The 27051-nt window shown below is 35.3% G+C and overlaps 1 protein-coding gene across 6 annotated transcripts in view; it reads right to left on the bottom strand.

Annotated features, from left to right (window-relative positions):
- The window catches only part of CDKAL1 (CDK5 regulatory subunit associated protein 1 like 1), a 625188-nt gene that overhangs the window by 238529 nt on the left and 359608 nt on the right, over positions 1-27051 (bottom strand). For all 6 annotated transcript variants that reach the window (XM_036448124.1, XM_045584325.1, XM_036448129.1 and 3 more), the window contains one exon: positions 2962-3128. In XM_036448124.1, the coding sequence (XP_036304017.1) occupies positions 2962-3128 (167 nt within the window). The remainder of the gene's footprint in view (positions 1-2961; positions 3129-27051) is intronic.

The following is a 27051-nucleotide window of genomic DNA, read 5'->3' as shown; positions in this document are numbered from 1 at the left end:
GTCCCAGATTCGATTCTGGTCAAGGGCATGTACCTTGGTTGCGGGCACATCCCCATTGGGGGGTGTGCAAGAGGCAGCTGGTCGGTGTTTCTCTCTCATTGACGTTTCTAACTCTCTGTCCCCCTCTATTCCTCTCTGTGTAAAATCAATAAAATATATTTTAAAAAAATAAACTATTCAATAATAATAATTTTTTTAAAAAGTAAGCTGGTAAAAGGGTTTAAAAAACATCTCAAGCATCAGGTGAATGGGAAGGGAACAGAATGAAACAGGAAAAGAGCCCAGTGAAGTGCCCTATAATTAACGTCTGAGATTGAAGTATCTGCCAGAAACACCAATGTAATTCTCAAGGAAGCCTCCTGTAAGGGCATTAAAGCACCAGTAGTTATTTCAAAAGTGGGTTCCTTCTTCCCTACAGGTCAACATAATCACCACCTGTCACTCACTGGTGTTATTTTTTTGTTTTGTTTTCATCTTGTCTCCTTTTTTTTTTTTTTTTTTTCTTTTCTTTTCTTATTGGTGAACTCTTTAGATAAGCTGGGTAATTTCTTTAGAGTGGTCTAAGCTTAGCAAGAGGAAAACGGGAAAATAGAATGTATTGGTGGTGCAAGGCCAGGTTCATCAGGCTGGGCTCCCTTTCCTAACTCCCTTGCTTGATGGGAAGCCGGTAAAGCCTCTGGCAATTGGTGTGACCTGTCCCATCAGGTAGAATGTGCCTGTGAACATGGAAAACTCTGTGCTCTTCTACTCCGAGGAGAACACCAAGGTGGGAAGGTTTCCTCAAAGCTCTGACTTCCCAATGGTGTGGGTCTTTAATTTGTGGACAGCTTCACTTGTTTCATTACCATTTGTCTCCTTTGGATAGCTTTCTCCCTAGGTGTGGCACACGGAGCTGCTTATAAAGTACACAAGAATGGGTGGCTTTCTTTGGGACAAACTTTCACCCTTGAAGCTCATTTACCATCTTCTGTTACCTCTTCTGGCCAGAATGTTAAGGCCTCACAATTTATTTTATGAAGAAGGTTCTTCTTCCGTTCTTTCATTTATTCACTCATTTATTGATCCATTTCTGGGTGGGGTAGAACTAGAGATTGATATGACAAGGCCCAGGCTAATGACAACGTAGGAGGAAAGGCCAACGTTATAAATATCTTACAGCAAGAATTTAAAAAGGGTAACGTCACGGCAATCAGAGCTGATCATTCTAACCACAGTCTATGAATTAAACATCTGGTGTTTTTCCAGGTAAAATGTAAGGCTCTAGTTATCATCTTCTGTTGATTTTTTAGACACTCTCCTGGAGCATCTATCCAGAGGTCAACAACTAGCACTACTTTAGGTGCTGAGCTATAAATATGCTATCGGTTTCTGCAATCTTGCAATTAATTAAATTGCTGGATTTACTCCAAGACTTATTTGGTTAGTCATCTCAGAGCCAATAAAGGATGTTCCTCCTGTGTTTACTCCTTACCTGAACTACTCTGACAAAGTACTATGGTTCCCTTGATCCTTGGCAGAACTGTTTATTGACTATATATTGGCAGGCTTAATTCCTTTCCTTTCCACCACAGATCTAGCTCATGTCCTGGTTTTCATAAAGCATGTTTCATATCTACTGAAAACACAGCAAGACTGCAGTAGTCTCAGCATATTTGATTCTTACAGATAATCACTTGCTTTTTCAAGTGTTGCATCAGAGAGTTAAGTAAAAATTGACATGCCTGTGACTAATCTGTAAATAGAAAATTATATTTGTCCTACGATACATTGTCCAAAGTACCAAAGTTAACATATAAATTGCATACCTTTATTATAATATCTGACTAGGAAAATATAAACAGCAAAACTAATATTGCTAAATTTCTTCATGACAATTTATAATCAACAATCAGGTTGCTAGCAACTCTGTTTTCAGAATATCTAAAATCCACTGTTGATATCAGAGAGGCTTTTCAGCAACAGCCTTAACAAGTATAGGTATCAAATCAAATCAACAGAAACAATCTTTGAATATTCATTTGCAAATATGCATTAAATTTCAGCAACTACACTAGCTTTTAAATTGGGAGAATGTTATTTTTCTACATAAACTAACTGCAAAGAACACAACTGATTAAAATTATGTGACTTGTGTTTATACTTTGCACATGACTTTCCAACAGCAATTATTAAATTTAGGATTAAAATAATTATTTTGTTCACTATATTAGTCATGGATCCTAGCATGTGCCTTTTCATATAAATGACTGCTTCCTATACATATGTAATTGCTCATGTATTGTAGCATTTGTCATCAGGAACCACAGCTACTTGTGCACATGTCCAGTTTTCTAGTTTGACAGTAAGCTACTTGAAGGGAGGCATCCTGATCCATGAAGGTATAAAAATGAAACCAGGTATCTCACTTTATTACAAATACCTTTTTCACACTGATTATAAAAGAAGCAAATGGAAGACTACCAGCTCCATGTCTCTTTGATGCTACTCACCCCTAACTGTCTACTGACAAAGGGATGAAATTCCTAACCCCTCAGACTTACAGTACAGCATCCGTACTGACGAGGCTAACAGTCGTAACACAGGCAGTGTAAGGTTCCCTGTTAGCTGCAAAATTAATGCAATGTATTAGCAGCCCTAAAGTAGACAAAGGTTCTAAATGGAGGAATTGAGGCAAATTTATGCAATGGAAAACTGAAAGGCTGCAAAAAAGAAACAAAGACCTGTGACAAGTGCTGGGAAAGCCAGGCAACGTTAATTAATAGGGAAGAAGCAAAACAAGATGTGCAGACTGACAAAGAAGGGAACTTGAAATTCTCCATTCATCCTTGGTAACGTGGGACCACACACACAAAAAATGTGAAAGTGGTTTTAAATGAAGCTCATGTGATAATGCCGAGGCTACCACATTGTCTGGGTTGCTTTTTGTCGGTGTCGGCGTGGAAATGGGGTGCTTTTCCTTACCTCCAGATGCTCTAAAATATAGGGCGGATTTGTCATGCCCAGCCTCAGCATGGCTCCCTCAGGAATCACTTCAACCAGCTTCCACAGCAGTGTGGGGAGATCAGTGCCAATATCTCTGCCATAAGCCCCTGTGTCTTCACTGGTCAACCATATCTCGCAAACACCCTCTGTGAATCAAAGGAGATAATGAACAAATCTGTTGCAGAGCCGTTTCCTTCATCATACAGCTGCTCACTCTTTTTAATGCACTATTTCTCAGCATTATTATGCAGGCAATCTGGGTATTCAGTTGCAGGAAAAAAAGCAGCTTATCCCATGGTAGCACTGGGTTATTAAGTTCATTTTATGAACACCAGAGAGTTACAACAATGCTGTAAATTATCAGTGCGTCCTATGGAGTGATTAACATTCACAGACAATCAGTTCAAGCCTGTTTCCTCCAAAGCACTTTGATCAAGACTAAGGCTGTGGTCCCATCACAGGGAAAACCTACTTTATTGAACAACAAAAGTCTCAGAACTGAACAGTCGCACTACTGAATAGGTACTATCAGCAGTAACCTCACTAATCAGTCTGTCACCAACCCAAGGAAAAATGTCAAGTATGGTTAAGGTTTAGCTCACAAATTATTAATTATGAGGCATCCATTTCTCCTGTAGTGACTCTTCTAATTTGACTTCTTTAGTCAATTAAGAACACAGTACAGGGCTTTGTTCAAAGAAGTTGGTTGTGTAAGTATTTGTCTTGGGAAACCTGCTTACTGACAGTTTGCATCCTATTTCCCATCCATCAGACCTCAGGAAAATGTCTACATGTTTTGTTGCTGCTGTTGTTGTAAACAATCCTGACTTCAAATAATATAGCCTAAAATAACTTCCTTCTAAAAATTGAAAGGAAATACTTTTGGATAACCTAGTATTAATTAAAATGAATAAAACAGAGTTAGCAAGAGTTACTCAGATTTGCATGGCACACAGAATGCTTCTGAATGCACATTCAATTAAAGGATTAGCCTATTTGAAAAGGCAAAATGCTTCAAAGTCTCAACAAACAATAAAGTGGACCTGTGAAATGTGTTCACGCTGAAGTGATTTGTTGCTGCTGAAGAACCTAAGCACATATACAAGGCACACAAAGAAAGACCACAGCCTCAACCAGAAGTATACATTTCTGGAAAGAATCTTAAAAGTATAATTTTAAGTCATCTTTAGTTGATGGAACAAAAGAGTTTCAAAAATACATTAAATATTCCTAGCCAAGAGAGACAACAAATAAAACACATGGCTTTTAAGTGAATATAAACTGAAAATTAACAGAGTATAGGAGCAAAAAGCAAAGAACTTTCCTCTCCTTAATGTGTTCCACAGAGGGAGAAACATACATGAAGGTAAGATCTCCAATCACTATTCTTTCCTTAAGAATAAGAAATATAGTTATTAATCAAAAAACTAGCCAACCCACACAAAAACATGTTCCCTTTTCCCCACTTGTCTTTTTGAGACATGCACATCCTCACCCATATCTAAACAACACAGGAAATACAAGGATAGAAATAGGATTTTCATTTCCTGAAATTAAAGAAACAACTATCACAGAAAACAGGATATAACAATAAAAACAAAAAAGTTCCATTTAAAAAGTTGGAGATGTTTTTTGTATTTGAAAAGCAGTTGTGTTATGAATATATGGGTTTTCTTAAATTAAATACATAATTCCAGAAAGTAATACACCTTTGTTTAGTTTTACTCATATAATAAAGAAATGTATCCTCAGAAGAAACAGTCTAACATGTGTATAGGTTCCCTGTGTAGTCTTGTAATTTTATAAATATTCTTTGTCCATGGAGTAAATACTGTTCTATTTATATATTTTAAAAAAATGGATTGCAATTAGTGGCATCATCTTTATTTTAATATTACATATGCCATCAGACACTGGACTCATACAACCTTTTTTTCTTTTAAATCTTATCACAAAATCCACTCCAGGAAAAGAGATGGCTAAGTAACAACATAAACAGATTTTAAAACACTCTGAAAGAGGTTATAAAAACAGGACATTATCCATGATTTTCCAGTTACTGGCATTTGAGCAATACAATATGAATATTTTAAAATGAACAGAATAATTTTAATTTATAATTTTTCCATCCAAATGGTTCCACGTTACGCCTTATGTAGAGAGAGCAAGTTCCTGGAACAGTGCCTTGCTGTTGCTAGATGAATATAGAAGGGGAAAAATCACTATGAATAGGAATGGAAATAACATCCAAGCAGAAATAGCAGCCAGCTCTCAAGCTGCATAGGTGGGGACCAATAGCCCCCTGGTGGGCTGAAACTTCAAATTAAATCACATAAAGAGGAAGCAGCTGTAACACTAAATCAGCAACAACAGGAATAATGGTCTTGATGTCTCCAAGATCAAGGCTGCTAAAGTGCTCTATATAATAGCAACCTGGCTTAAAACACAATGAAATGGGAGAACGTGTGCAAAATGTGAAACCCGTGGACTTAGGGAGAATTGTGCCTGGCCAATTCAATCCAAAAATTTGTCAAAGATGATTTTGCTCTTAATCAATGTGAGAGAGTACAGATTTTGTAAGGTTATATTTCAAGCATGAATGCTAATGAGAGCTGATCCCTCAAATACTTAGGATAGAGAGAGTCATTTCACACTAAAGGTGAAGCTAAATATGGAACCCCATCTGACATCCTTTTCCCTGGGAAGTCTTGTGATTACTCACAGGGCAAGCAGTTCCTGTCAGGTCAGCTTGCATATGAATTCACCAGGGAAACCGAAGGCTGGAGTCTGTAATCGCTAATGGATATGGGGACACATGCATGCTTCTATCTGCACACTTAATTGGCTATACTGTGGACAGAAGTGCTTGCCTAAACAGCTTCATTCCTTAAGGACTTCAGTTATGAGCTCTATTCCTTTGCACATTCATTTCTTTATTCATCCATCAGACATTTATTAGGCCGTTACCTACTATGTGCCCTGCAGCAATTCCAGCTCATGACAGATATGGATTCATCATTAAACTTCTGTGATCTAAGATTGGCTGTTATCCCGGAGCTGGCAAGGGGACAGTGACAGACATCCTGGGGACTTCACATACATCACTAATGGAGGTGGTGGAGGGGGTGGGTATTGAAGAACACAGCCTTAGAAACCAAAATGAAGGGTGAGCTGGAAGTGGATATGACGTCAGCCCCAATGAGATAGATAGGCCCGGTCTGCAATATAATGTGGACTTTGATTAATACATGTCAGAAAAACAAACACATGGAAATGAAAAAGAGAAGCAAGCAGGAAGAACTGAGATAAGAGAAGTGAATGCCTAGTAAAACCTCCCATGTCTGTAAAAATAAATATATGCAAAAAAAGAGAGAAAGTAATGGCTGGAAAAAAGTGGGAGACAAAAACTAGCTTTTAAAGCATCCAAAGGGAATTTTTACTTTTTCCTAAAATTATTCATCTGCCTGAGTTTTGTTCATTTTTCTTAAATTGTTCAGTCTCTGACTTCTGAGGAACCTTAGGTTCATCTGACCCTTCATCCTTTTGTTGTGTTAATTTTGGAAAAAGAAAAGCAAATACTATGAAGAAATGAAATGCGTCTTGCAAGGTAAAAAAACAATAACACAAAAGCCTTTAAAAAGCTTACTTATTAGGATCAGTTATCATTTATCCACGAATTTACTGATCAGGTTTGAGTTGAAACACATTGCTATTTCCCCCTGAACAGAAAGCAACCTCAACAGCTGGATTCTGATCTTTGTTCCATAGTAATCTGAGATGACAGAGGATGGAAAAGTAGGAGACTTAAAATATAATTTTCTCAAGAAAATAGTCTCACAACAAAGAAAATCCTTTTAAAAAAAATCAAACTTTGCCAAAACTCAATTTCAAAAGATCATGATTCACTATAATTTTCCTGTGTATGAGTTTTATTGCAATAAATTAAAATACTGGTAAAGATTGATTTCATCTGGTCCAAGGAGTGATATTTCTCTAGTTGCTCTTGCTCTATCATGGGGGAAAATTTCCACCATAATATGTTGCTGCAAATGTTTCATCATGAGTAGAGTTTAAAAATAAAGACTACAAAAATATGAAAACTGTAAACTATCATTAATGGAAGAAATCATGATGGCAAGAAAATTACATCAAATAAACATAATAAAGAAAAACACCTTCAAATCTGCTAAATCTTTCTTCCTCGGAAGATGTGTTGTCTCCCCTTCTCCTGTCTTCTGCTCTGCCTGCCACCCAGCCCTCCCCTTCTTCCTCTCAATTCCACCTATTATCCCTTCTCCACCAGTCCAGCCTTTATGCGCCATTTTCTTCTAAGGCCAATAAGGAATATAAGTTAAACATACAGTATGTTATATTTATGCATGTGCATTAAATATTCAGATCTTAATTCCTGATGCGTTTTTTAAAGGGTCATAGTGCATATTAACTAGATTTTTATAGGCTCATTCTTCTTAAAAATAATCTTAGAAAATTCAGAAATAAATACAACCCTCTGTTTAAACACTTCAAAAGTCATGAAAATTTATTCAATGGAGATGTTTCTAAGTAATAATATCTATTTATAGGCATCTTCTAGTTATTTAACTTATTTATTTAATAGCAAATTAGACAATGGTCCTTCTAATCCTATTACTAGACATTAAGAGTTTTATGTTTTCCTGTCAGATAAAAAAGGGATTTAAATGACAATTTTATTAAAGATTGCCTCTGAAGTGGACCAACTAGGGATATCTTATAAATATATAACAATGATATATAACTCATGAAAACTCAATTAATAGGCCACTATATTAGATAATTATTCATTACCTAATTCTTCAATTATATCATGTTTATACTATTTTTACAAACTTAAAAGAATTATTAGTGACCCAAATTATTTTTTCACTGTTTTCTTTTGAACAATGTTGAATTTAGAGGAAAGATTCAGGAGTCCAACATGAATAACCATCACTCCTTCACTCGGACTCATATATAGCATTTTGTCACATCTGTGAGCACTCAATCTCTCCACACCCATAAGCACATGGTATTTTGTATGTTCTTCCCCCCTGAACCCTTTGAGAATTAGTTGCAGACATGATAGCACTTTAAATCTAAATAAATCAATGCATATATCTCCTAAGATTAAGAACTTTTCTCACCCATAATCACAACATAATTACTGTTCTTGACTATCTTTGAGCAACACTTTCACCGTAGTCAAATTGACTTAATTTTGTTTCCTTGTGCAATTCACTTAGGCAATGAGGAAATAATCCTGTTAGGCAATGAGAAAATGAATTTTCTTTGGACAATATGGAAATGCAGCTTGAATGTTGCAAGGTGTGTTGCATGGTCTCCTTTAACTTCTGCACAGATTAAATTAGAAGTTACCATACAGGAGTAACTGGAGAGCACAGCAGATGAATACAAGTTGTTTTATTTAGAAGTAAGACTTCCCAATTACAGGTAAATTCAGAAAGATTAATCACTCATAAAATAATTAAACTTTAAAATTATCCTTTTTATTGCTTTAATAGCAAGAGTTAACAAGGAGACAGAATTTCCAGAGCATCTGACATCTGTGATTATTGTGATACAAAGAAACAAACTTGTTGGCATAATTGATAATGTTGTAACTAAACAAAAACAACCTGTTTAAATTATTTCTTTTGAAAGGTCATAATTAGGAAGAATATTGTTTGTTTATTTCCATGCTTCGACAAGAATTTGGAAATAATGGAAAACAAAACAAACACCACAAAAGGAGACACACTATCTGGAAACAAGGCATCTGATTCTCCAGTGTCCAAAATCTGCAATAAGCCTCAATGAGGCAGATTATCCCGAATACCACAGTGTGTTTGTTCCATACATGGAAGAAATCTAGACAACAGTGTCTCTGAATGGGCCTCTGATGTTTCAGCAGGATGCGGAAAGACATAATATTTTGTCTTAAAAAAAAAAAAAATTCACAAACTCAACTTCTAATATACCCAGCATTACAGATACAAAAGGATGTATGAGGAAGAAGAAAGAAAATAACTGGAAACTTGCAACGCAGAGCTTTTTCCTCAGTAAAGGATCATGGTGATTATAATAATTTATCTAGATTTATCTAGATTCTAAGACTAACTTAGAGAGTTATAGAATAGTTTAGAGGGAAAAGGAAACTAAAGAAGCAAAGGATTTTGCCTTGTTTGCGCCATTGAACACATTTATAGAATGAAGAACAAATAGAACTTAAATATTATTGTAAAAGAACACATTACTTTAATTACCACCAAAACTACAGTCAAATATGATCTGAAAATCTTAGTTCCAATTAGGGAAATTTGACTTTGAACATAAAACTTGTACATTATCATTGCAAGTATTTAAACAGCAAATACAGTTTTTAACTTTTACATTATATTCTTATGTTCAATTGGAAGGTGCATCATAGATATAGTTTAGTTGTCCTAATACAAAGAAAACACCATTCATTCATTCATTCATTCTTCTTCTAACAAGTATTTGTCATGATTTTGTGCCAGATATGTTCTAGGTCTTAGAGACAAAGTCTTGGCTCTCATGAAATTTGTTCAAGTGAGAGAGACAATGAACTAAGATTAATAATGTAGATCAAGTAAAAGTAAATGCTAATAAAAATTTTTAAAGCAGGATAAAAGGAATGAGATAAAGTGGTTGGGAAAGGACATTGCTATTTTTGACAAAGAATAATCGAGGAAGACTCACAATGACACAGCACTTGAATGAACAAAGGTAGTAAGCCACATAGATCAGTATGAGAAGGAAGAGTGCTGGAAGTAGAGGGAATATAATGTACAAAGACACAGCATGAGCATGATTATAGTTCCCACAAAACCACAAAGAAGTCAGTGTGGTTGAGATGAGGTGAGCGAGGGATGAAAAAGAATTATAAGATGGGAGCCAGTGTTGACAAAAGTTGTTGCAAGAGGGCAAAGCTAGGAGAACAAAAATTACATGTTGACAACCTGTTCACTGTCATATGTGATGCGTAAGCAATATGTATATTATATTTACTAGTGAAAGCTCTCAATAACTTCATGTTTTAAGATACTCTCATGCTTATGCTCATGAATGTTTAATACAGCTTTAGAATCATCAAAGCACTAGATTTGGTATATAAGAAGGAACAGATAAAGAAATAACAGAGTATGAAATTGTCCAGTTTTTCTAAAATAAATTAATTTCTTTCACTCTTTTTTGAAGGGGGAATATATTACAATTGATTGAAATGAGTTAAACAAGACTAATAAATTTAAATAGAAACAAGTAAGAGAAATCTGAGACCATTAAACATTTATGCTTTCTAGTTGGTAGCATCTATAGGGAACTGAAGTGGTGCCAGTATTTTCTATCTTCTCCTTTTTCTTCTTCCTTCTTTCTACCAACAGAACCTAAATATTACTCTTGGGCCCCAACCTCTCACTTAGCATCAATTAAATTGACATCCAAAAAACTAACATTTCCAACAAACTCAAAGAGTCTTCGAAAAAGTTGAACCACTGCTATAATTTCTGAAGGAAGGACAAATAAGAACAAGTAAAGTAGAATCCTCTTATGAGGCAGGCAGAAGAAAGAAAAAGCCATTAAAGTTCATTAAAGAAAAAAGTAGCTCACTCTCAAAGATCTACTATGCTCACACCAATTAACTATAATAATAGAATAATTCAGATTAGTTTTACTCTTTTTAACTACTATAATTGGCAACTGACCCAAAAGTATATTAGTTAAAATAGTCTTATAAAAATAACCTGTGCACTTTAAAAGTTGGGAAGTATTAAGAAGATGGTAGTTGTACCTTGACAAAAATTAGAATAATCAGAATAGAAAGTTCTGATACACACCTGAGATATCAAGAATTTAATAATTAGCTACGTCTTCAATTTAAAATTTCTATGAACAAAGCACTAAAACACCTGCAGGTGGTATTAATAAAAGGTGATTTTAATATTGATTATAATAGAATAACATATACCCATAACCAACTCTATAACTTGATAACCCAGCTATGATAATCAAAATTATATGTACCATCAGGTTCATTTCTGAGGAGGAATGTGTGATATCCAGTAAAAATTATGGACTCTGGCCATGTTAATGACAACACAAAATTTTAATTAAAAGGAAATATTATGAGGACTCCCATTTCTGCATACAAAGGATTAACTGTTACAGAATTGCCTTAATGCTATAAACAACTAGAAAATTTGATTAAATATACATGAAGCCATCAGACAGGAGTAATAGGCAGTGCAGGGTGTGATTTTTTAGAGAAGCGAACAAGGTGAGTCCTATGACCGCCCATCTCCACCTGGAGGCATTTTCTAAGGCCACGGTGCAGAAGAGGGCAAGTAAACAGAGCCTGGTGATCTTGCTAAGTTGGGGAGACAAAGATTGCAGTACAAAAGGCTGTAATTTACAGGGTTAAATATTTAAGAAGCAAAAGTTGCACAGAGATGAGCAGAGGGTTCCTCCCATTTTTAGTTGAGTACTATCTGGGCATGAATAAGAGGAAACCAAAGCCCATGGCTGGGAAAAGAATCACAGGAAAGCAGTGGACCAAACAATTCCTAAACGTCATACAGGACCAAGAGTTTGTGTTCCCGTAAGACAAGAGAAAGACATAGAATACATAACTCATTAGGGAGGGTCCTTAGGAGTGTATATGTCTTAGTGGTGGAGGAAAATTCATGTTAAACTAGAAGCTGCTCTGAACCTATACTAACAGACCTTATAAGAAAGCCTCAAAAGATCAAACTACAGTAATTTCAAATAACTCTATAACTGAACAAAGTCTAAACTCCTATTTAAAGGAATGCAACAAAATTCAATGTTCAACAAGATGAAATTCAAAATGTCTGGCATCCAAACAAAAATTCACAGGCATTCAGACAAGAAAGAAAATATTGACTATGGTTATGATCAGTCAGAACAGAGTCATAAGTGACAGGAATGATGAAATTAGCAGAAAATTATATTAAAAGAGGTATTATAAATGTGGTCCATGTGTTCAGAAAATCTGAAGGTGATGAGAAAAGAAACAGAAGTTTGAAAAAAGACACCGTTCAGGAGATGAAATTAAACACCCAGTAATAGAAATTATCCAAAATTAAGCAAAGAAAGAAATAATACTAAGAATAAGAATAAACTGAGAAGAACAATATCAAGCCAACCAACATATGCATTAGATTCCCTGAAATAATGATTACATTTTCCAAATTTGATGAAAACTATAAAATATAAATTCAAGAAACTCAAACTCAGTAGAAAAAAACAAAAACTACCCCCAAACACATTATAAACAAATGGCTTTAAAAAAAAAAGTAATAAAGAGAAAACTTCAAAAACAATTAGGGAGGAGAAGATGTTGTACACAGGCACAAAGATAAGGAGAACAGAAACTTCTTGTAAGAAACTATGCAAACCAGAATGGAATGGAGAGACATCCTGAAAACACTGAAACACTGTCCTAGAATTTTGTATTCCATGAAAATAAGAAAATGACTATTCAATTTGAGGAAAAAATAAAAAAGTGAGGCAAATAAATCTGAGAGAATTTCTTACTTATTATTTAGACCACTACTCTAAATAATAAGGAAGAAAAGTCCTTAAATACAAGAGAATGTATTCTAGATGGGGGTGGGGGTGGGAAGAAAGCACTAGATGATACATAAAGGAAAGAACAAGACCAAAAATGTTAAATGTGTGAATATATATAAAAGCTATTTTTTCCTCACTTCTTATCTCTTTAAACTATAATTGACTATTTTAGGCAAAAACCAACAACAATGACAATATAGTTAGGGGGTCTACAATTTATGCAAAAAAATGACAATAGGATAAACAATATGCGGAAGGAGGAAATGAAAGTATACAACTATAAGATTATGAAGGTGGATTGTAATAAGTTAAGCATATTTAAACTCCAGAGCAACTGTGAATGCATTCATGAATGAATGAATGAATCAATCAATCAATCAATCAATAAAACAAAGAGGCATAGCTAATAAAGCAACAGTGAAGACAAAATCACAATACTCAATCCAGAAAAAGGCAGAAAAAAGAGGAGAGAAAAAGTATTGAAATGCTGGGAATTTTATAATGAATCATTAACTCTAGAGGAGACAGGAAGTGTAATAGAGCATAGAGGCTTCAACATTATATTTAATTCTTTTATATTAAAAAAGTATAAATTAAATGTGATAAAATATTAGGGCTTAATACAATTGGTGAATTTTTAAAACGATGCTGGTTTCTATAGATTTTTATGTCTTGAAAATATACTTTAAAATTAGAATGACAATAATTCCTGTAATTAAGTAAATATTGGTAAAGTCTCTCTTTTTTGTTTTAGAAAGAAGCTATGTCAACCAATAAAGTCTGTGTGTTTTAAAATAAGTGGTTCTCACCCTGCCATGTGGCTCAGGGGTTGAGCATTGACCTGTGGACCAGGAGGTCATGATTTGATTCCCAGGCAGGGCACATGCCTGGGTGGTAGGCTCAATCCCCAGCAGGGGCTGTGCAGAAGGTAGCCAGCCAATAATTCTCTCTTCATTGATGTTTCTGTCTCTCTCTCCCTCTCTCTTTCTCTCTGAAATCAATAAAGAAATACATTTAAAATAAGTGGTTCTACAAGAATAATTAAGTGCAATGACCTTTATTAAATTTTGTTATGTGAAGCTAATCTAGATAGCTAATATTAGGTAATTAAAAGTAAAATGCTAACTCTCCTCTGGCCTGAAAGGAAAAAACTGACATTTTAAAATAACTGTGGTACATCGACATAATGGAATACTATGCTGCAGGAAAAAGAAGGAATTCTTAACATTTGCAAAGCATGGATGGAACTGGAGAGCATTATGCTAAGCAAAATAAGCCAGTCAGAGAAAGACAAATATCACATGATCTCACTCATGTTTTTTGTTGTTGTTCTGTTTTGTTTTGTTTTTTATATTTGTGGAATATAACAAACAACATAAACTGATGAACAAAAATGGATGAAGAGACAGAGAAGCATCGATCAGACTGTCAAACCTCAGAGGGGAGGCAGGGAAGAGGGGAGTAAGGGGGAGGGATCCACCAAAGGACTTGTATGCATGCATATAAGCCTAACTAATGGACATAGACACCAGGAGGGTGAGGGCATGAGTGTGTGTGTGGGGGGAGGGGAAGAGACAATGGGGAGATAAGGACACATATGCAATACTGTAATCAATAAAGAAAAAAAGAAAAAAAAAGGAATAAATAAAACACCAAAAATAAAAACAAAATAACTCATAGAGTGAATATTTTAATTTCTTACCATCAATAATTCAACTTTTCAAAGAAAGAGAAAATAGAGTTGGTCATGACACTGAGGAAAACAATAAACCAATAGCTCTGTTGCCTTGCCTTTTCCATTGCCTCCATTATTACAACTCAGGGCTCTCAATGAGTAATCAGATATGATATGAGACTTTAATAATTCCACACCTGAGAGTGGAGTGAGGCTATTTTTCTCTCTCTTCATTGTCTATCAGCAGGCCACTCACTATAGTTCACTAAAAATAGATTTTTGTTTTTAGTAGTACAACTAACACAATTCATTTTAGGGTAATTAATCAATGTAGTACTTGAATAACAAATACAAACACAATTTTAAGAACCAAAATACTTTATTACTTCATTTTACAGACATAGACTTGAAGATCAGAAAGGTTAAGCGACTTGTCCAAAGTTATACAATAACTAATAGCAGAGCAAGGATAACAATTAATCTCTTCCAAAAAGGGAACTCCAACAAAACTCTTTGATGTCAATTCAATGGTTCAAAAAGAACACCCATAATACTGTGGCTATCCTTATGGCAAAAAGAGGACTATCAATCAAAATCTCAAAAGATAGAATTCTTTCATAGTATTAGAAAGAAAACCAAAACAATGCACAAATAACATGTGAGATGCATAAAGAATATAAACTTTTATTATTCAATTGAATAGCCACCAGCCAATGTGGCTACTGAGCACTTAAAATATGATTAGTCCCAATTAAGATATTCTATAAAGGACACACAGATTTTAAAGACTGAGTACGAAATAAGAAAGCAAATATCAAAATTTTTATATTGAATATAAGTTGAAATGATTATATTTAAATATCTTAGAAAATAAACTGAACTTGTATCTTTTTACTTTACTTAATGTGATAACTATAAAGTTTTAAATTACATACATGTCCACATATTTTTATTGGATAGCACTGTAATATAGACTATAGAACTGTCTGAAATGAAGAACTGAAAGAATTAGCATAAACTTTAATTCATTCATAAATGGTACTTTCTTCTAAATAATTAATCAAGATAAATTGAAAATTCTTTAAATAATATGATTGACAAATGTAAGATGCTATACCTTATACACTTTATGCTTTAACATCAGACAACCCAATTGAGAAAGAACCTATAAAACAGCTGGCCAGTCCACTTCAAAAATATCCCAGTTACGTACACAAAGGAAGACAGTGGTCCTGTCCTGGATTGGAGGTGAAGAGAATGAGGAGACATGATAACTATCTGTAATATGGGATCCTGGATTGCCTCCTGGACCAGAGAAAGGACATTATGGAAGAATGGATGAAATCTATAGGGTCTGTAGGTTACATAATAGTTTTATATCAATGTTAATTCTTCTGACATTGATCATTGTACTATGGTCATATAATATATTAACATTTAGAAAGTTGGATAAAGGGTAAATGAGAACTCTTTCTATTATTTTTGCAATGCTCATTAAGTCTGGACTTATTTCAAAATATAAGTTAAAAAGGAAGATCAAGACAAGGCACTGGCTACCAGGACAAGAGACTGTGCTTCCTGTGAAGTTTAAGTAGGGCAGGCCCAGTCTTTTGTCTAATGCAAATCAATAACCTATTTCCGTCAACACTGAGTAGAGCTTCCTGATTTAAAGTAGCGAATATCAGGGTGCTTCTAAAAATTATCAACTTATTTTAAAAATAAGCCAAGTGAATGCTTGCTTCTGCAAATAAAGTTCAAACACTACATAAACAAAAATGCTATATACATATTTGCAATTAGAAAGTGAAAGAATACCTTTTGAAACGTCACAGTGCTGCTGTTATCATCACCAAGCAGTATTTGTTAAGTAGTCACCACCAACCCCTACATGAAGTTTCCCAGGGCACACAAACACAAAAATGGTAACAGAGCTATGAAAGAGAAATAAAGAAACTAAATGTACAGAAAAGGTTTCAGTTAACTATTTACAAAATAGGCAAATATAACACTAAGGAGCAGGCCAGGGAGATGTGAAAACAAATCATCAGCAGGTTGTGAGCAAGAATATGCTTTCTAGGCATTAAGCTTAAATATAATAAAGACACAATACATTAAATCTATACTTACTATGCATTTATGCACTAATATGAAGGTGAAACAATAGGATGAGATGTAGTAGTGTAAAGGAATCGATATAACATTTAATCTGAAACAAAGAAGCCATTCGCTGGCAGGGAACTCAGTCTTCTACAGAATAGGGCTGGGAAGCAGATCCACTGTGTGGCTGCAAAAGTCCAATTCTGGACAACACACAGGACAGCTTTAACAGTTGAAACAAAATCAGTGTGATGAATGAGGGGGAAATTATCTGGCTTCCTAATCAATATATTACAAATTAGCCTTAGAAAACCATGCCTTTCATCGGTTACCATTTAGAAGACCAAAGTTAAGAAATATTCATGATAAACTATTTCTTTTTAAAAGTTATTACCAATAAGCAATGCTGCTATATACTTAAACTTAATAAAATGTATGAAGCAGAATTAAAGGTGTGCTTTTTAAAAAAATCCAATGGCTTAATAGTATGTCTTGAAGGTCAGAAGACAGTCTCTCTATCCAACTAAGGATATGAGAAAGACAAATTCACAAATGAAGATAGTCTGAAGAATATGATCTTGATTCACTTTTATTTTTTTAATATATTTTATTGATTTTTTTACAAAGAGGAAGGGAGAGGGATAGAGAATTAGAAACATCAATGAGAGAGAATCATCTATTAGCTGCCTCCTGCACACCCCTTATTGGGAATTTGCCCTTGATCAGAATCAAACCTGGGACCCTTCAGTCCTCAGGCCTATGCTCTATCCACTGAGCAAAACCATTTAAGGCTCGATTCACTTTTAGTCAACATGCTATTCATAGTAATTCCACAAATATTATCTAAGTGAATCCATGTGTCTTATTCTGGAAATAAGACATCCCAGAAACACACTATCTAGTGTTGTGTAGCTGCAGAAGCAACTTGTATTTAAAAAACAAAACAAGCAGCAGCATAGTATTCCATTGTGTAGATGTACCACTCATCTGCTGATGGGCACTTAGGGCTGTTTCCAAATCTTAGCTATTGTGAATTGTGTCACTATGAATATAGAGGTGCATATGTCATTTCTGATTGGTGTTTCTAGTTTCTTGGGATATATTCCTAGAAGTGGGATCACTGGGTCAAATGGGAATTCCATTTTTAGTTTTCTGAGGAAACTCCATACTATTCTCCACAGTGGCTGCACCAGTCTGCATTCCCACCATCAGTGCACATACCATTTGCAACAACATGGTTGGAACTGGAGAGCATTACGCTAAGCAAAATAAGCCAGTCAGAAAAAGATAAATATCACATGATCTCACTCATTTGTGGAATATAATGAACAATATAAACTGAACTGATGAACAAAAACAGATCAAGAGACAGAGAAGCATTGATCAGACTGTCAAACCTCTGATGGGAGGCAGGGGAGAGTGGGAGTTAGGGGAGAGAACCACCAAAGGACTTGTATGCATGCATATAAGCATAACCAATGAACACAGATACCAGGAGGTGAGGGCAGAAGTGGGTGGTTGGGGAGGGCAATGGGGGGATAAGGACACATATATAATACCTTAATCAATAAAAAAAAAGGATTCCATTAAAAAACAACAAGCAAACAAACAAAAAACATGCTTTGAATGGGTGTCTACATTCAAAATTTTACTCCCACCAAGAGATGAAACATCTCTAGCCCTGACTCTAGAAATGCCGGGTGAGACCTGCCAGTGTGTGTCAAGTAGTCACACCATGCCTAGAACCACAATGCTCTCCCATACTAAGACTGCAATTTTGAAAGCTATGTACTTGTTTTACTTGTGTCACTGGGACTAGCCTGTTTTTAAACCACTTACTGATCATTGGTTCTTTCAGACTACTGTACCAGTACCACAGTCTATATAATGCTCTGAACATCACTAGCATTCAGTAAATAACAACCAGCTTTACTATTAAAAATAAATTTAAAAACAAGCAATGAATCTAGACTATGCAACTCTCTATTGAACATAGAACTGCTGTCAGTGACACTAAAAGCTATTTACATAAAAGGCCCTCAAATTACAAAATATGCAAATTATCTTTATGCAAGAAATGTACCAAATATTCTAAGATTCAGAGTGCTTAAAAAATTCACCCAACTGGGATGATTTCAGATTAAAGAAAATAAGGACTGTGTAATTATATACACTTACCTTGACAAATAGAAAGCAATCTGTGATTAGAACATAGCAATTAGTTACAAAATGCTTCACATGGATTTAATTACCCATCAGTCTACATGTAGCTTAATTACTTTTATCTCATTGCATCAGTAAAAGATTTCTGCCTGAGGCAACTGCCAGTCATATATTTATAAGGCTTCTAGACTTTACAGTGAATACATTATAACATGCAGACAAATGTGCTGAAGTTACAGTTGCAAAGGCATTCTTCATTTTGAGTCTGATTTTATCCATAAATATCTCATTGCTTTCTTAGAGTCCACTATCATCTAGCTTTCACAGTGATGGTGTCACCTATTTGGCTAAATAACATTGTTGACATAAACATCACCTCTGTTTATCCTAATCTTGTAAGAGCCAGAAGGAAAGACCTTTAAAACCAGAACAATTATTTTATTGCCCTCGGGCAAAGGGTACTATATTCTTATGGGTAAGGTAAACACTTAAATTCAGAAAGGAGATGAGCCCTTTTCAGACAGCTGTAAGTTCAGAAAGATGGTGGCTTCACTGAATGGATGTTTAGTGATTCGGAGTGGGAATTTTTCTCTCCTTAGGAAGACAACTCCATAGTTTTAAAATTCAGCCAACCAAGGTTTGATTCCTAGCTCCTTTGGGAAGTTATTTAATTGACCTGAGAATAAATAATAACCATCTTAATTTAACATAATTGCTAAATTCAATAACATAAAAAATATAGCTAGTGGAGGGTGGCTCATAGCAAATCCTATATAATAAAAGGCTAATATGCAAATTGACCAAATGATGGTACTAGTGGTCGCTATGACAGGCACTGACCATCAGGGAGCAGATGCTTAATGCAGGGGCTTTTCCCTGGTGGTAAGTGCACTCCAACAGGGAAAGCACCTCTCAGCCAGAAACTGGCTCATGGCTGGCCAATGCAGCAGTGGTGGCAGTAAACCCCCTGGCAGCAGGCCTAAGCTGTCAGTCAGACATCCCCTGAGGGGGCCCAGACTGCGAGAGGGCACAGGCTGGGTTGAGAGATACCCCTCTAGCATAAAATAACAGTTAATAGAATTTGTGTGTTCCACCAGAAGGGGCCTGTGAGAATTACATGATTTCATCAGAAAAAGGGATTCTTTGGATGGAGCCCAGTAGAAAATACTCTCCCTCCATTTTTCTTTAGAGAAACACTTCTAGTGTTGATTGGAAAATTAGATTCTCTAAGAAGTAAGAGTTCTGGCATTAGGGGAATCTGACTTCATCCGACTTAAACCATTTAAAAACCCTTCTGTAAAATAGGCAGGTCTCTGAGCCAGATGGCATTGTGTCAACTGAGCTTAGAGAGATCTATGGAGGGTTCCTTTAGGGCTCATAAGTCATCAGGAGTCTCTGTGGAAATCTTTTACCCAAACCAGAGTTGCTTTTGTTTCTGTTCAAATATAAACAAAATCAATAGGAAAAAGAGTCTCAAGTAGTAAGAATCACCTAGAAAGCATTTAAAAAGTCAGGTGAGAGGCAGGGTGGGCAAAATTCTAAGAAAGGATTCTGTAGTGATATCCAAGACTGTGCAACCTGGTGATATGATAACCACACTAAGGGAAACGCTAGGTGAGAGTTCATGAGAATATATGGCAACAAGTTAAACATATTTAACTAGTAAAATCCTAAAAAACAAAAAACAAAACAAAACAAAAAAACACAGAAAATATTTTTACACCTTAAAAATTTGTTAAATTCGCTGAAACCAGTTTGGCTCAGTGGTAGAGCGTCGGTCTGCGGACTGAAAGGTCCCGGGTTCTATTCCGGTCAAGGGCATGTACGTTGGCTGAGAGCACATCCCCAGTAGGGGATGTGCAGGAGGCGGCTGGTCAATGTTTCTCTCTCATCGACGTTTCTGGCTCTCTGTCTCTCTCCCTTCCTCTCTGTAAAAAATAAATAAAATATATTTTTTAAAAATTTTTGTTAAATTCCTCCTTAGATTTAGTTAACACTCACACTATGATTTTGATCTCCCCAATTACTAATCCCCAAAAGGAATACAAGTTCCACATTCTTAAAAAGAGTTTGCAAATGGCTCAAGTATTTCAAGGACACAAGAAACCAAAGTCGCACGTGATGGTCACAAGAGTGCAGCTTTCGAAGTGAGCCCAGCCTTCTGCAGAATGATGAATGTGAATTTAGTAAGCTCAAGCTAATTACTGAGGATGTTCAGGACAAAAACTGCATGACTAATTTCCATGGCATGGATCTTACCGTGACAAAATGTGCTCCATGGTCTAAAAATGGCAGATCATGCCCTGGCCGGTGTAGCTCAGTTGGCTGGAGCATAGTCCTATGTCCCAAAGGGTCATGGGTTTGATTCCTGGTCAGGGTACATATGGGAGGCAACAGATGGATGTTTCCCACATTTAAGTTTCTCTCTCTCCTTTCCTCTCTCTTCCAAATTTATTTACAATTGTTTTATTCACGTAGATGCCTCCAGCTCTTCACACAAAGACTTTATAGCACATAATAAATACTCAATTAATATTTGCTAAAGGAAGGAAAGGGAAGGGACAGGAAGGAGGGAAATGCTTCAAATGTTTAACCTAGGCAAAGTCAAATTTTCAAAAAATATTTTTCTATTATTCTTGTAGGTAGGAAACCATTTTTTAGAAAGTTTTCTAAATATAATCAGATGTCACAGTAACAGATTCCACCACACATTTCAGAAAGAACGTATTTGCTCTTTCATCTCTTTGTGAAGCTTGTCCCAGTAGTTCACACCCAGCAACAGAACAGCTTTGTCTGCAGAGGGCCAGCTGCTAGACCAGGGTTGGCCTCTCGCTGGCCAGTGACAATGAGCACAGTAATGGCTCTTAGGCCTTGTCTGTAAAATGGCCATAATAGCAATGAATGGTTCCAATTCAAAGACAGGAAATTTTCCACTGAAAATACAACAACATCCGACCTGATACCTGGCACAAGGGCAATTATCACACACAGTTACTTATCTAAGATGAAGTAGCTCCAAAGATAAACTGCAACTAGAAAAATATTAAATATACATCAATAAATGTACCCCCCTATGAACAGAATGGTGGCTCATGTCAGAGAAAGCTTTAGAGTCAGCTTGGTTACAATTCTCGCTCCACCATTCCTTAGCTAGGTAGCCTTGGGGTAGCTACCGACATCTCTGAGCTTAGGTTTCTCAGCTGTAAGATGAAGACAATCATTCAATACCTCAGAGGGCTGATGGAATAAGAGAATCCATACAAAGCAGTCCCCACTCTGCCTGGCACACAGTAAACACGTTAGCCACTGTTACTATGTGAGACACCAAAGTAACAACGAGGAGATATGGATCCATCCCAGATCTCAACATGGGTGTTTTCATGTTGTTGTGTTTTGGCTGGAGCAGGAGCCGTTGCTTTTGGAAATTGGAAATAACAGTATGTGTAGTAAGACATTAGAGTTACTCTGGAATTTCCATTTGGAGAAGAAAACTACTTCTGTGATAGTAAAGTTACAATAAAAAGGATAATTGTGGCATAGCCTGTTCAGACCTATATGTAGAAATTGCCCCGTTTGCAAATGGGAACTACCCAAGCACAGAAATAGAGCTTGATGCAGGGCTTTAAAAACAATAAAGTTAATTAAAAGAAAAAAATACTTTTTATAGAGTTCAAAAACAAGTTAATTTTTTCTCAAATTCACATTTAGAGTGTTAACAGTCAAGAAGTTAAAAAGCAATGAAATAAATACTTAAAACCACTTCAACCGACTTCTATTATAAGAAGCTTTCTGAGTCTGCTTTTTAACTCATTAAGTGTTTTTCAAGTTAGGTTTGGTGCCTCAAAGCAGGTTTCATGGTGATTTTGTCAAGAAAAAAGTCCAGAAGTCACTTACACTTTTGATTTGGAAAATCTAAATCATCTTGATGAATTTTTTTTTCTTATAAACCAACATTACAAAGATGAATTAAAACTAAAAAAAAATATAAAAATATAGTTTAAGTATTAAAACAAGTACTAAAATCAATAAACCAGAAGCTAATACCCTTTAAAAGAACCAATGTGCCAAATCCCTGAGCCTTTTTCCTTTATATGCTTTGGGGTCGAAGGAGGAAACACTGATGTGAATTGGCTTTTGGATGATGTGCAGAACAGGCCATTAGATGCCCATCTGCCAGTGGTGAGAACACAACTGCCATTGACCTCAGACGTGGACAGGGGCAGATCTTCAGGGCTGGTGTCAGCCAACAAAAATTAAACAAGAAATTAAACCAGGTACCACTTCCTACACACATACACACACACACTTTTGATAATTATGAATGGAAAAGAAAAAGGCACACATACAGCAAAAATCACTGCTACGAACATCAAAATACAGAAAGATTATTAAAGGTTAAACAGGAAATATCCAAGCTGCCATTCCTCCCTGAGTGCCTGCTCTTTACAAGCATCTTCATCTCAGTGTCTTCTTGCCTCCCTTTCTCTCCCTACTACTGCTCTTGCATGGGGACCATTTCTGTTCTTCTGGGTTCTCCCTTCCATTTTCTCCTCCACTGTGCTGCATTAGAGACTGCTTTCGTTGCCACAGTGGCTAGCCTTTATTACCAGCAGAGTAGGTTAGTACCTTTAAATGCCCCCTCCCCGGAGAAGACCTAAAGTACCCCCAAAGAAAACCCAGCGAATGAGTGGTTGCATACATTAAAGCCATCTGTTGTTGCCATCTGCCCAGGAAAGTTATCGCACTAAGCCTGGCCCTTGAAGTGATGATCCTCTCTATGTCTACTGGGAACCCTCCATATTGTCTGGAACTGTCAGGGTTTATTCCAACAAATGTTAGGAGAAGGAGAGTCTACATCTCCACTGTATCGTGTTAAAACTAGGGGGGGGGGGGGAGCAATACTTTCACTTACAAGATGGAATGAATATCGACTGGCTTCTATAAATAACTTCTTCAAGTGAAGATGGAACTCAAAACAATATCCCTGAGATATTATGAATCCTGGACTCTAGCTACATGCATTTTGGGTTGAATATTTTTTTACATGGAAAAGATTCATAATTTTTTCAACTCCAGATTCTGAACTTCCAACTTCTAAAAAATAATAGAAACCTCAAAGACGGTCTAGAGAAGACGAAAAGAATTTTAATTGTAGCACTTCCAATGTTGTCTCACTTTAAATAAGTCACTTGATTTTGCTAAATCTCAGTTTCTTTATCTGGAAAACAGGAGATTTGGCCAGATTATTTCACTCAACTTTTGGGGTTGGAGATCCCCTTTGACACTGATGGAAGTCATGGATCCCTTTCCAAAGATAAGGCACATGCCACATTTTACTGGATGTATCAGGAGATTCATAGATTCTTAAATATACATCTGTGGATAAATTCCTGGACTTTATGCTAAAATATGATGCTCAGTGCACACAACAAACCATTTTTTTAAATGAAGATACATAATTTTTACCACTAGAAAATCAATTTATTTATACCCCCCACTTAATAGCTGTTGGATAATTCCTTGAAAAATATAAGTTTAATGAGATTCTGAAATTATACACCTGCTCATGGACCCTACATATAACTATTTATTTGGTATAATTGTAAAATAATCACTCTATCAGCCAAGAATGGTCACTTTTGATTGGCAAGTGATTTAAGTACAACAAGAGTTATAATTTCTCCGGCTTGAGACTTTCAAAGCTTTCATCAAACATTAATAAAAATGTTATTCTAAGCAGCCATCTCTGAAAAAAATATTTTCAAAAATAATAATTTTCATTTTACATCAAACATAGGCTGTTCACTTCGAAAAAAATGAATAAAACTGGTTAAGAAAGAAGCATCTCAACTATCAACCATCAAGTGATACAGTTTACATATAATCTTCCAAGATTTTAATAAAATTAGTGTATTTAATTTTTATATTTAATAAAACTCTTATTAAAAACAGTAGCTTTATGAAGACTATCAAAAAAAGTAATATAATTAAAGATGTATAGTTCTTTGAAGTTTTACTAGGAGACACCATTCTGAGGGGGTTAGAAATAATCATCATTCCTGGATTCAGGCTTATTAGTTATCAGGACAAGTAGAAAAAAGTAAAGCTAAAACACATCCCTCATTTAGGAACTCTAGGACACAATTCCCAAAGTACCTTCCATGTTCTATCTAGAATTCTAGGGACTAGGACATATCTTCCTAACAACATAAGTCAAAAATTTGATTTTCGACTTATCTTTGCTACTATGAGTAAAAATCAATGAAAAAGCAATAGTAATGAAAAAGAGGTATACTCCTATTGAATTATTAATAGGCTGTAAATGTTTTTGTTCACCATTCTTCACTGCCCTCACAAACAATTTTAAAATGGGAGCTGCTGAAGCATGAAGACTGTTTGCAGCCATTGCTTTCTGAAATCACAGCGCTGGGAATCGGTGGAATTCTTACATCCTTGGTTATTATCAGGCATTGTGAACTTTCTTTGAAAGCAGACTATAAATTCACAAGGGGGGTCCTTTTCTTTCAATCAAGGAAATGTTTAAAATGACCCCCATCTGCCATTTTAAAGTATTCTTCTCAGAGACTGCCATAAATATTTAATATAAAAAGGCACCGTTTAAGCACAATGAATAGCTTATGAAATTAGAGTTGGCTGATGAATTACACTGTAAATAATGACAAAGAAAATATGAGCAGCATTACTAATTTCACTTATTTCTACTGATATTTCTTAAGAAATATTCAAAAAATACTTAGATATGAAGGTCAACTTAATTGGCATGAAAGGGTGACTAACTCTATAGAACCATTAAACTCTTGACTCTATATCTAACATGTAGGTACAGTACCCCCACTGAAACAATAGCATATTGATTTTCCATTTCTCAAGAAGTCTCACTTAACCTGCTAACTACTTTCACAAAACATCACAGAAGTGGAGGATACATTACATCTAGTCCCTGGCTTAGTCTTTTGTATTCAAACAGAAATCAACACCTAAAGGCTGACTTTTCTGCAGAAGACATTCAGCACTCATTAATGAAATGAGTGCACACAGTTATTATCAGATGCATAATTCAAAATTGCTGAGAAAATATCCTTTTTCTTTCTGGTATTATTACAACAACAAATCTGCATATTTTCCACTCTCATTAATATCCAGAAAAAAAAATCTCTAACTCTTGGTGGTGTTTTTCTTTTAATGAATAGCTGTTATTTCTTCTCCTAATAACTCCAAATCTCTCAATTCTTCCATTTAAATCAAACAATTTCAATTTCTTTTAATTTTTTTCAGAGGTCTCTTTTTCTAACACATTTTCAATGAATGTCTCCAGAGTGTAATAAAAGTATTATTTCTCAATACTTGCAAAGTTTAGCCAAAGTAATGTTAACTCTTACAAGAACAACATATCCTTGACATAATAAGTGTGCTGCCCAGATTCCCCTGTGGGGTTAGGGCCAACCCTCAAGTTTAAACAGCTTCATAATTCAACATACTATATACCTATGGATGTTTTTGACCAAACCTTACACAGTTAACAGTTTCTCTTATATTGATGTCATGCATCAATACCCTTCGTATGTTTTTACTAAGTAAAATGCAATATTGTTCCACACTAAGTATATCATCTGTAAAAAAACATCTTCAGGCTATAAACAGAGCTCTGTAGATTATTCTTTAATATGAATGCATTTTCCTAAAATTCTTATGGGAAAAATATACTAGGAATTCTCAACATTTTGATTTATGTAAAGATAGTTAATTTAATGGTTTCCCTATTTTTATATGGGCTATCGTTCCATCATAAAAGAGAGAAACAAAATTGATTGGAAGTATTCTGCAAAATGTCATAGTACTCACTAATTAATATAATTGGCTTGGTATTTTGACAATTGGTTGAGGTTCTATTATCTCCTCAATCCTTATCATCAGTATGATTTATAGATGTGTCTATTTAAAAGATGATCACTGTATATAATAGAATCTAAGACATCTAAATAACTTTTAAAATCACCTTTTAATAACTTTTAGTTTGCCTTAATAATACATTTTTTACTCACATACCTAATAAATATTCTTATGCCTAATACTCAAGATATATAACAAACATAAATTACACTATTCATTAATTTTAATAGATATCTCAAGTGGTACATAGCTACAGCCTAAATTACAAACCATTTGATAAATGATGGAAGTTTCTGTGCATTATTTAGACTCACTAAAACAAACTTTGTAATGAACAAAAGCTTCCTAAGTGAGAGTTCTTGCATGAACAAAGTCAAAATATAAACCTCAACCCCTAGTTTTCTGTTCTCACCTCAGTCTTAAGTTGTTCTGAAAAAGCATGGAGTTGTTTAAGTCAAACAATTACAGTCTCATGTTGAATAAGAGAATGTAATGCACAGGGAAAATAAGCAATCCTCAGTTTACCCTCGCCATTCTTTCACTATAGCAGCTGGCCTGTTCTATTCCACAATATCGCACACACATGTGCTACT

This window comes from Pipistrellus kuhlii, unplaced genomic scaffold, assembly GCF_014108245.1.
Source record: "Pipistrellus kuhlii isolate mPipKuh1 unplaced genomic scaffold, mPipKuh1.p scaffold_m20_p_2, whole genome shotgun sequence".
NCBI lineage: Eukaryota > Metazoa > Chordata > Mammalia > Chiroptera > Vespertilionidae > Pipistrellus > Pipistrellus kuhlii.
Note: the sequence above shows the minus strand (reverse complement) of the source record. Positions and strands in the feature narration are given on the sequence as shown.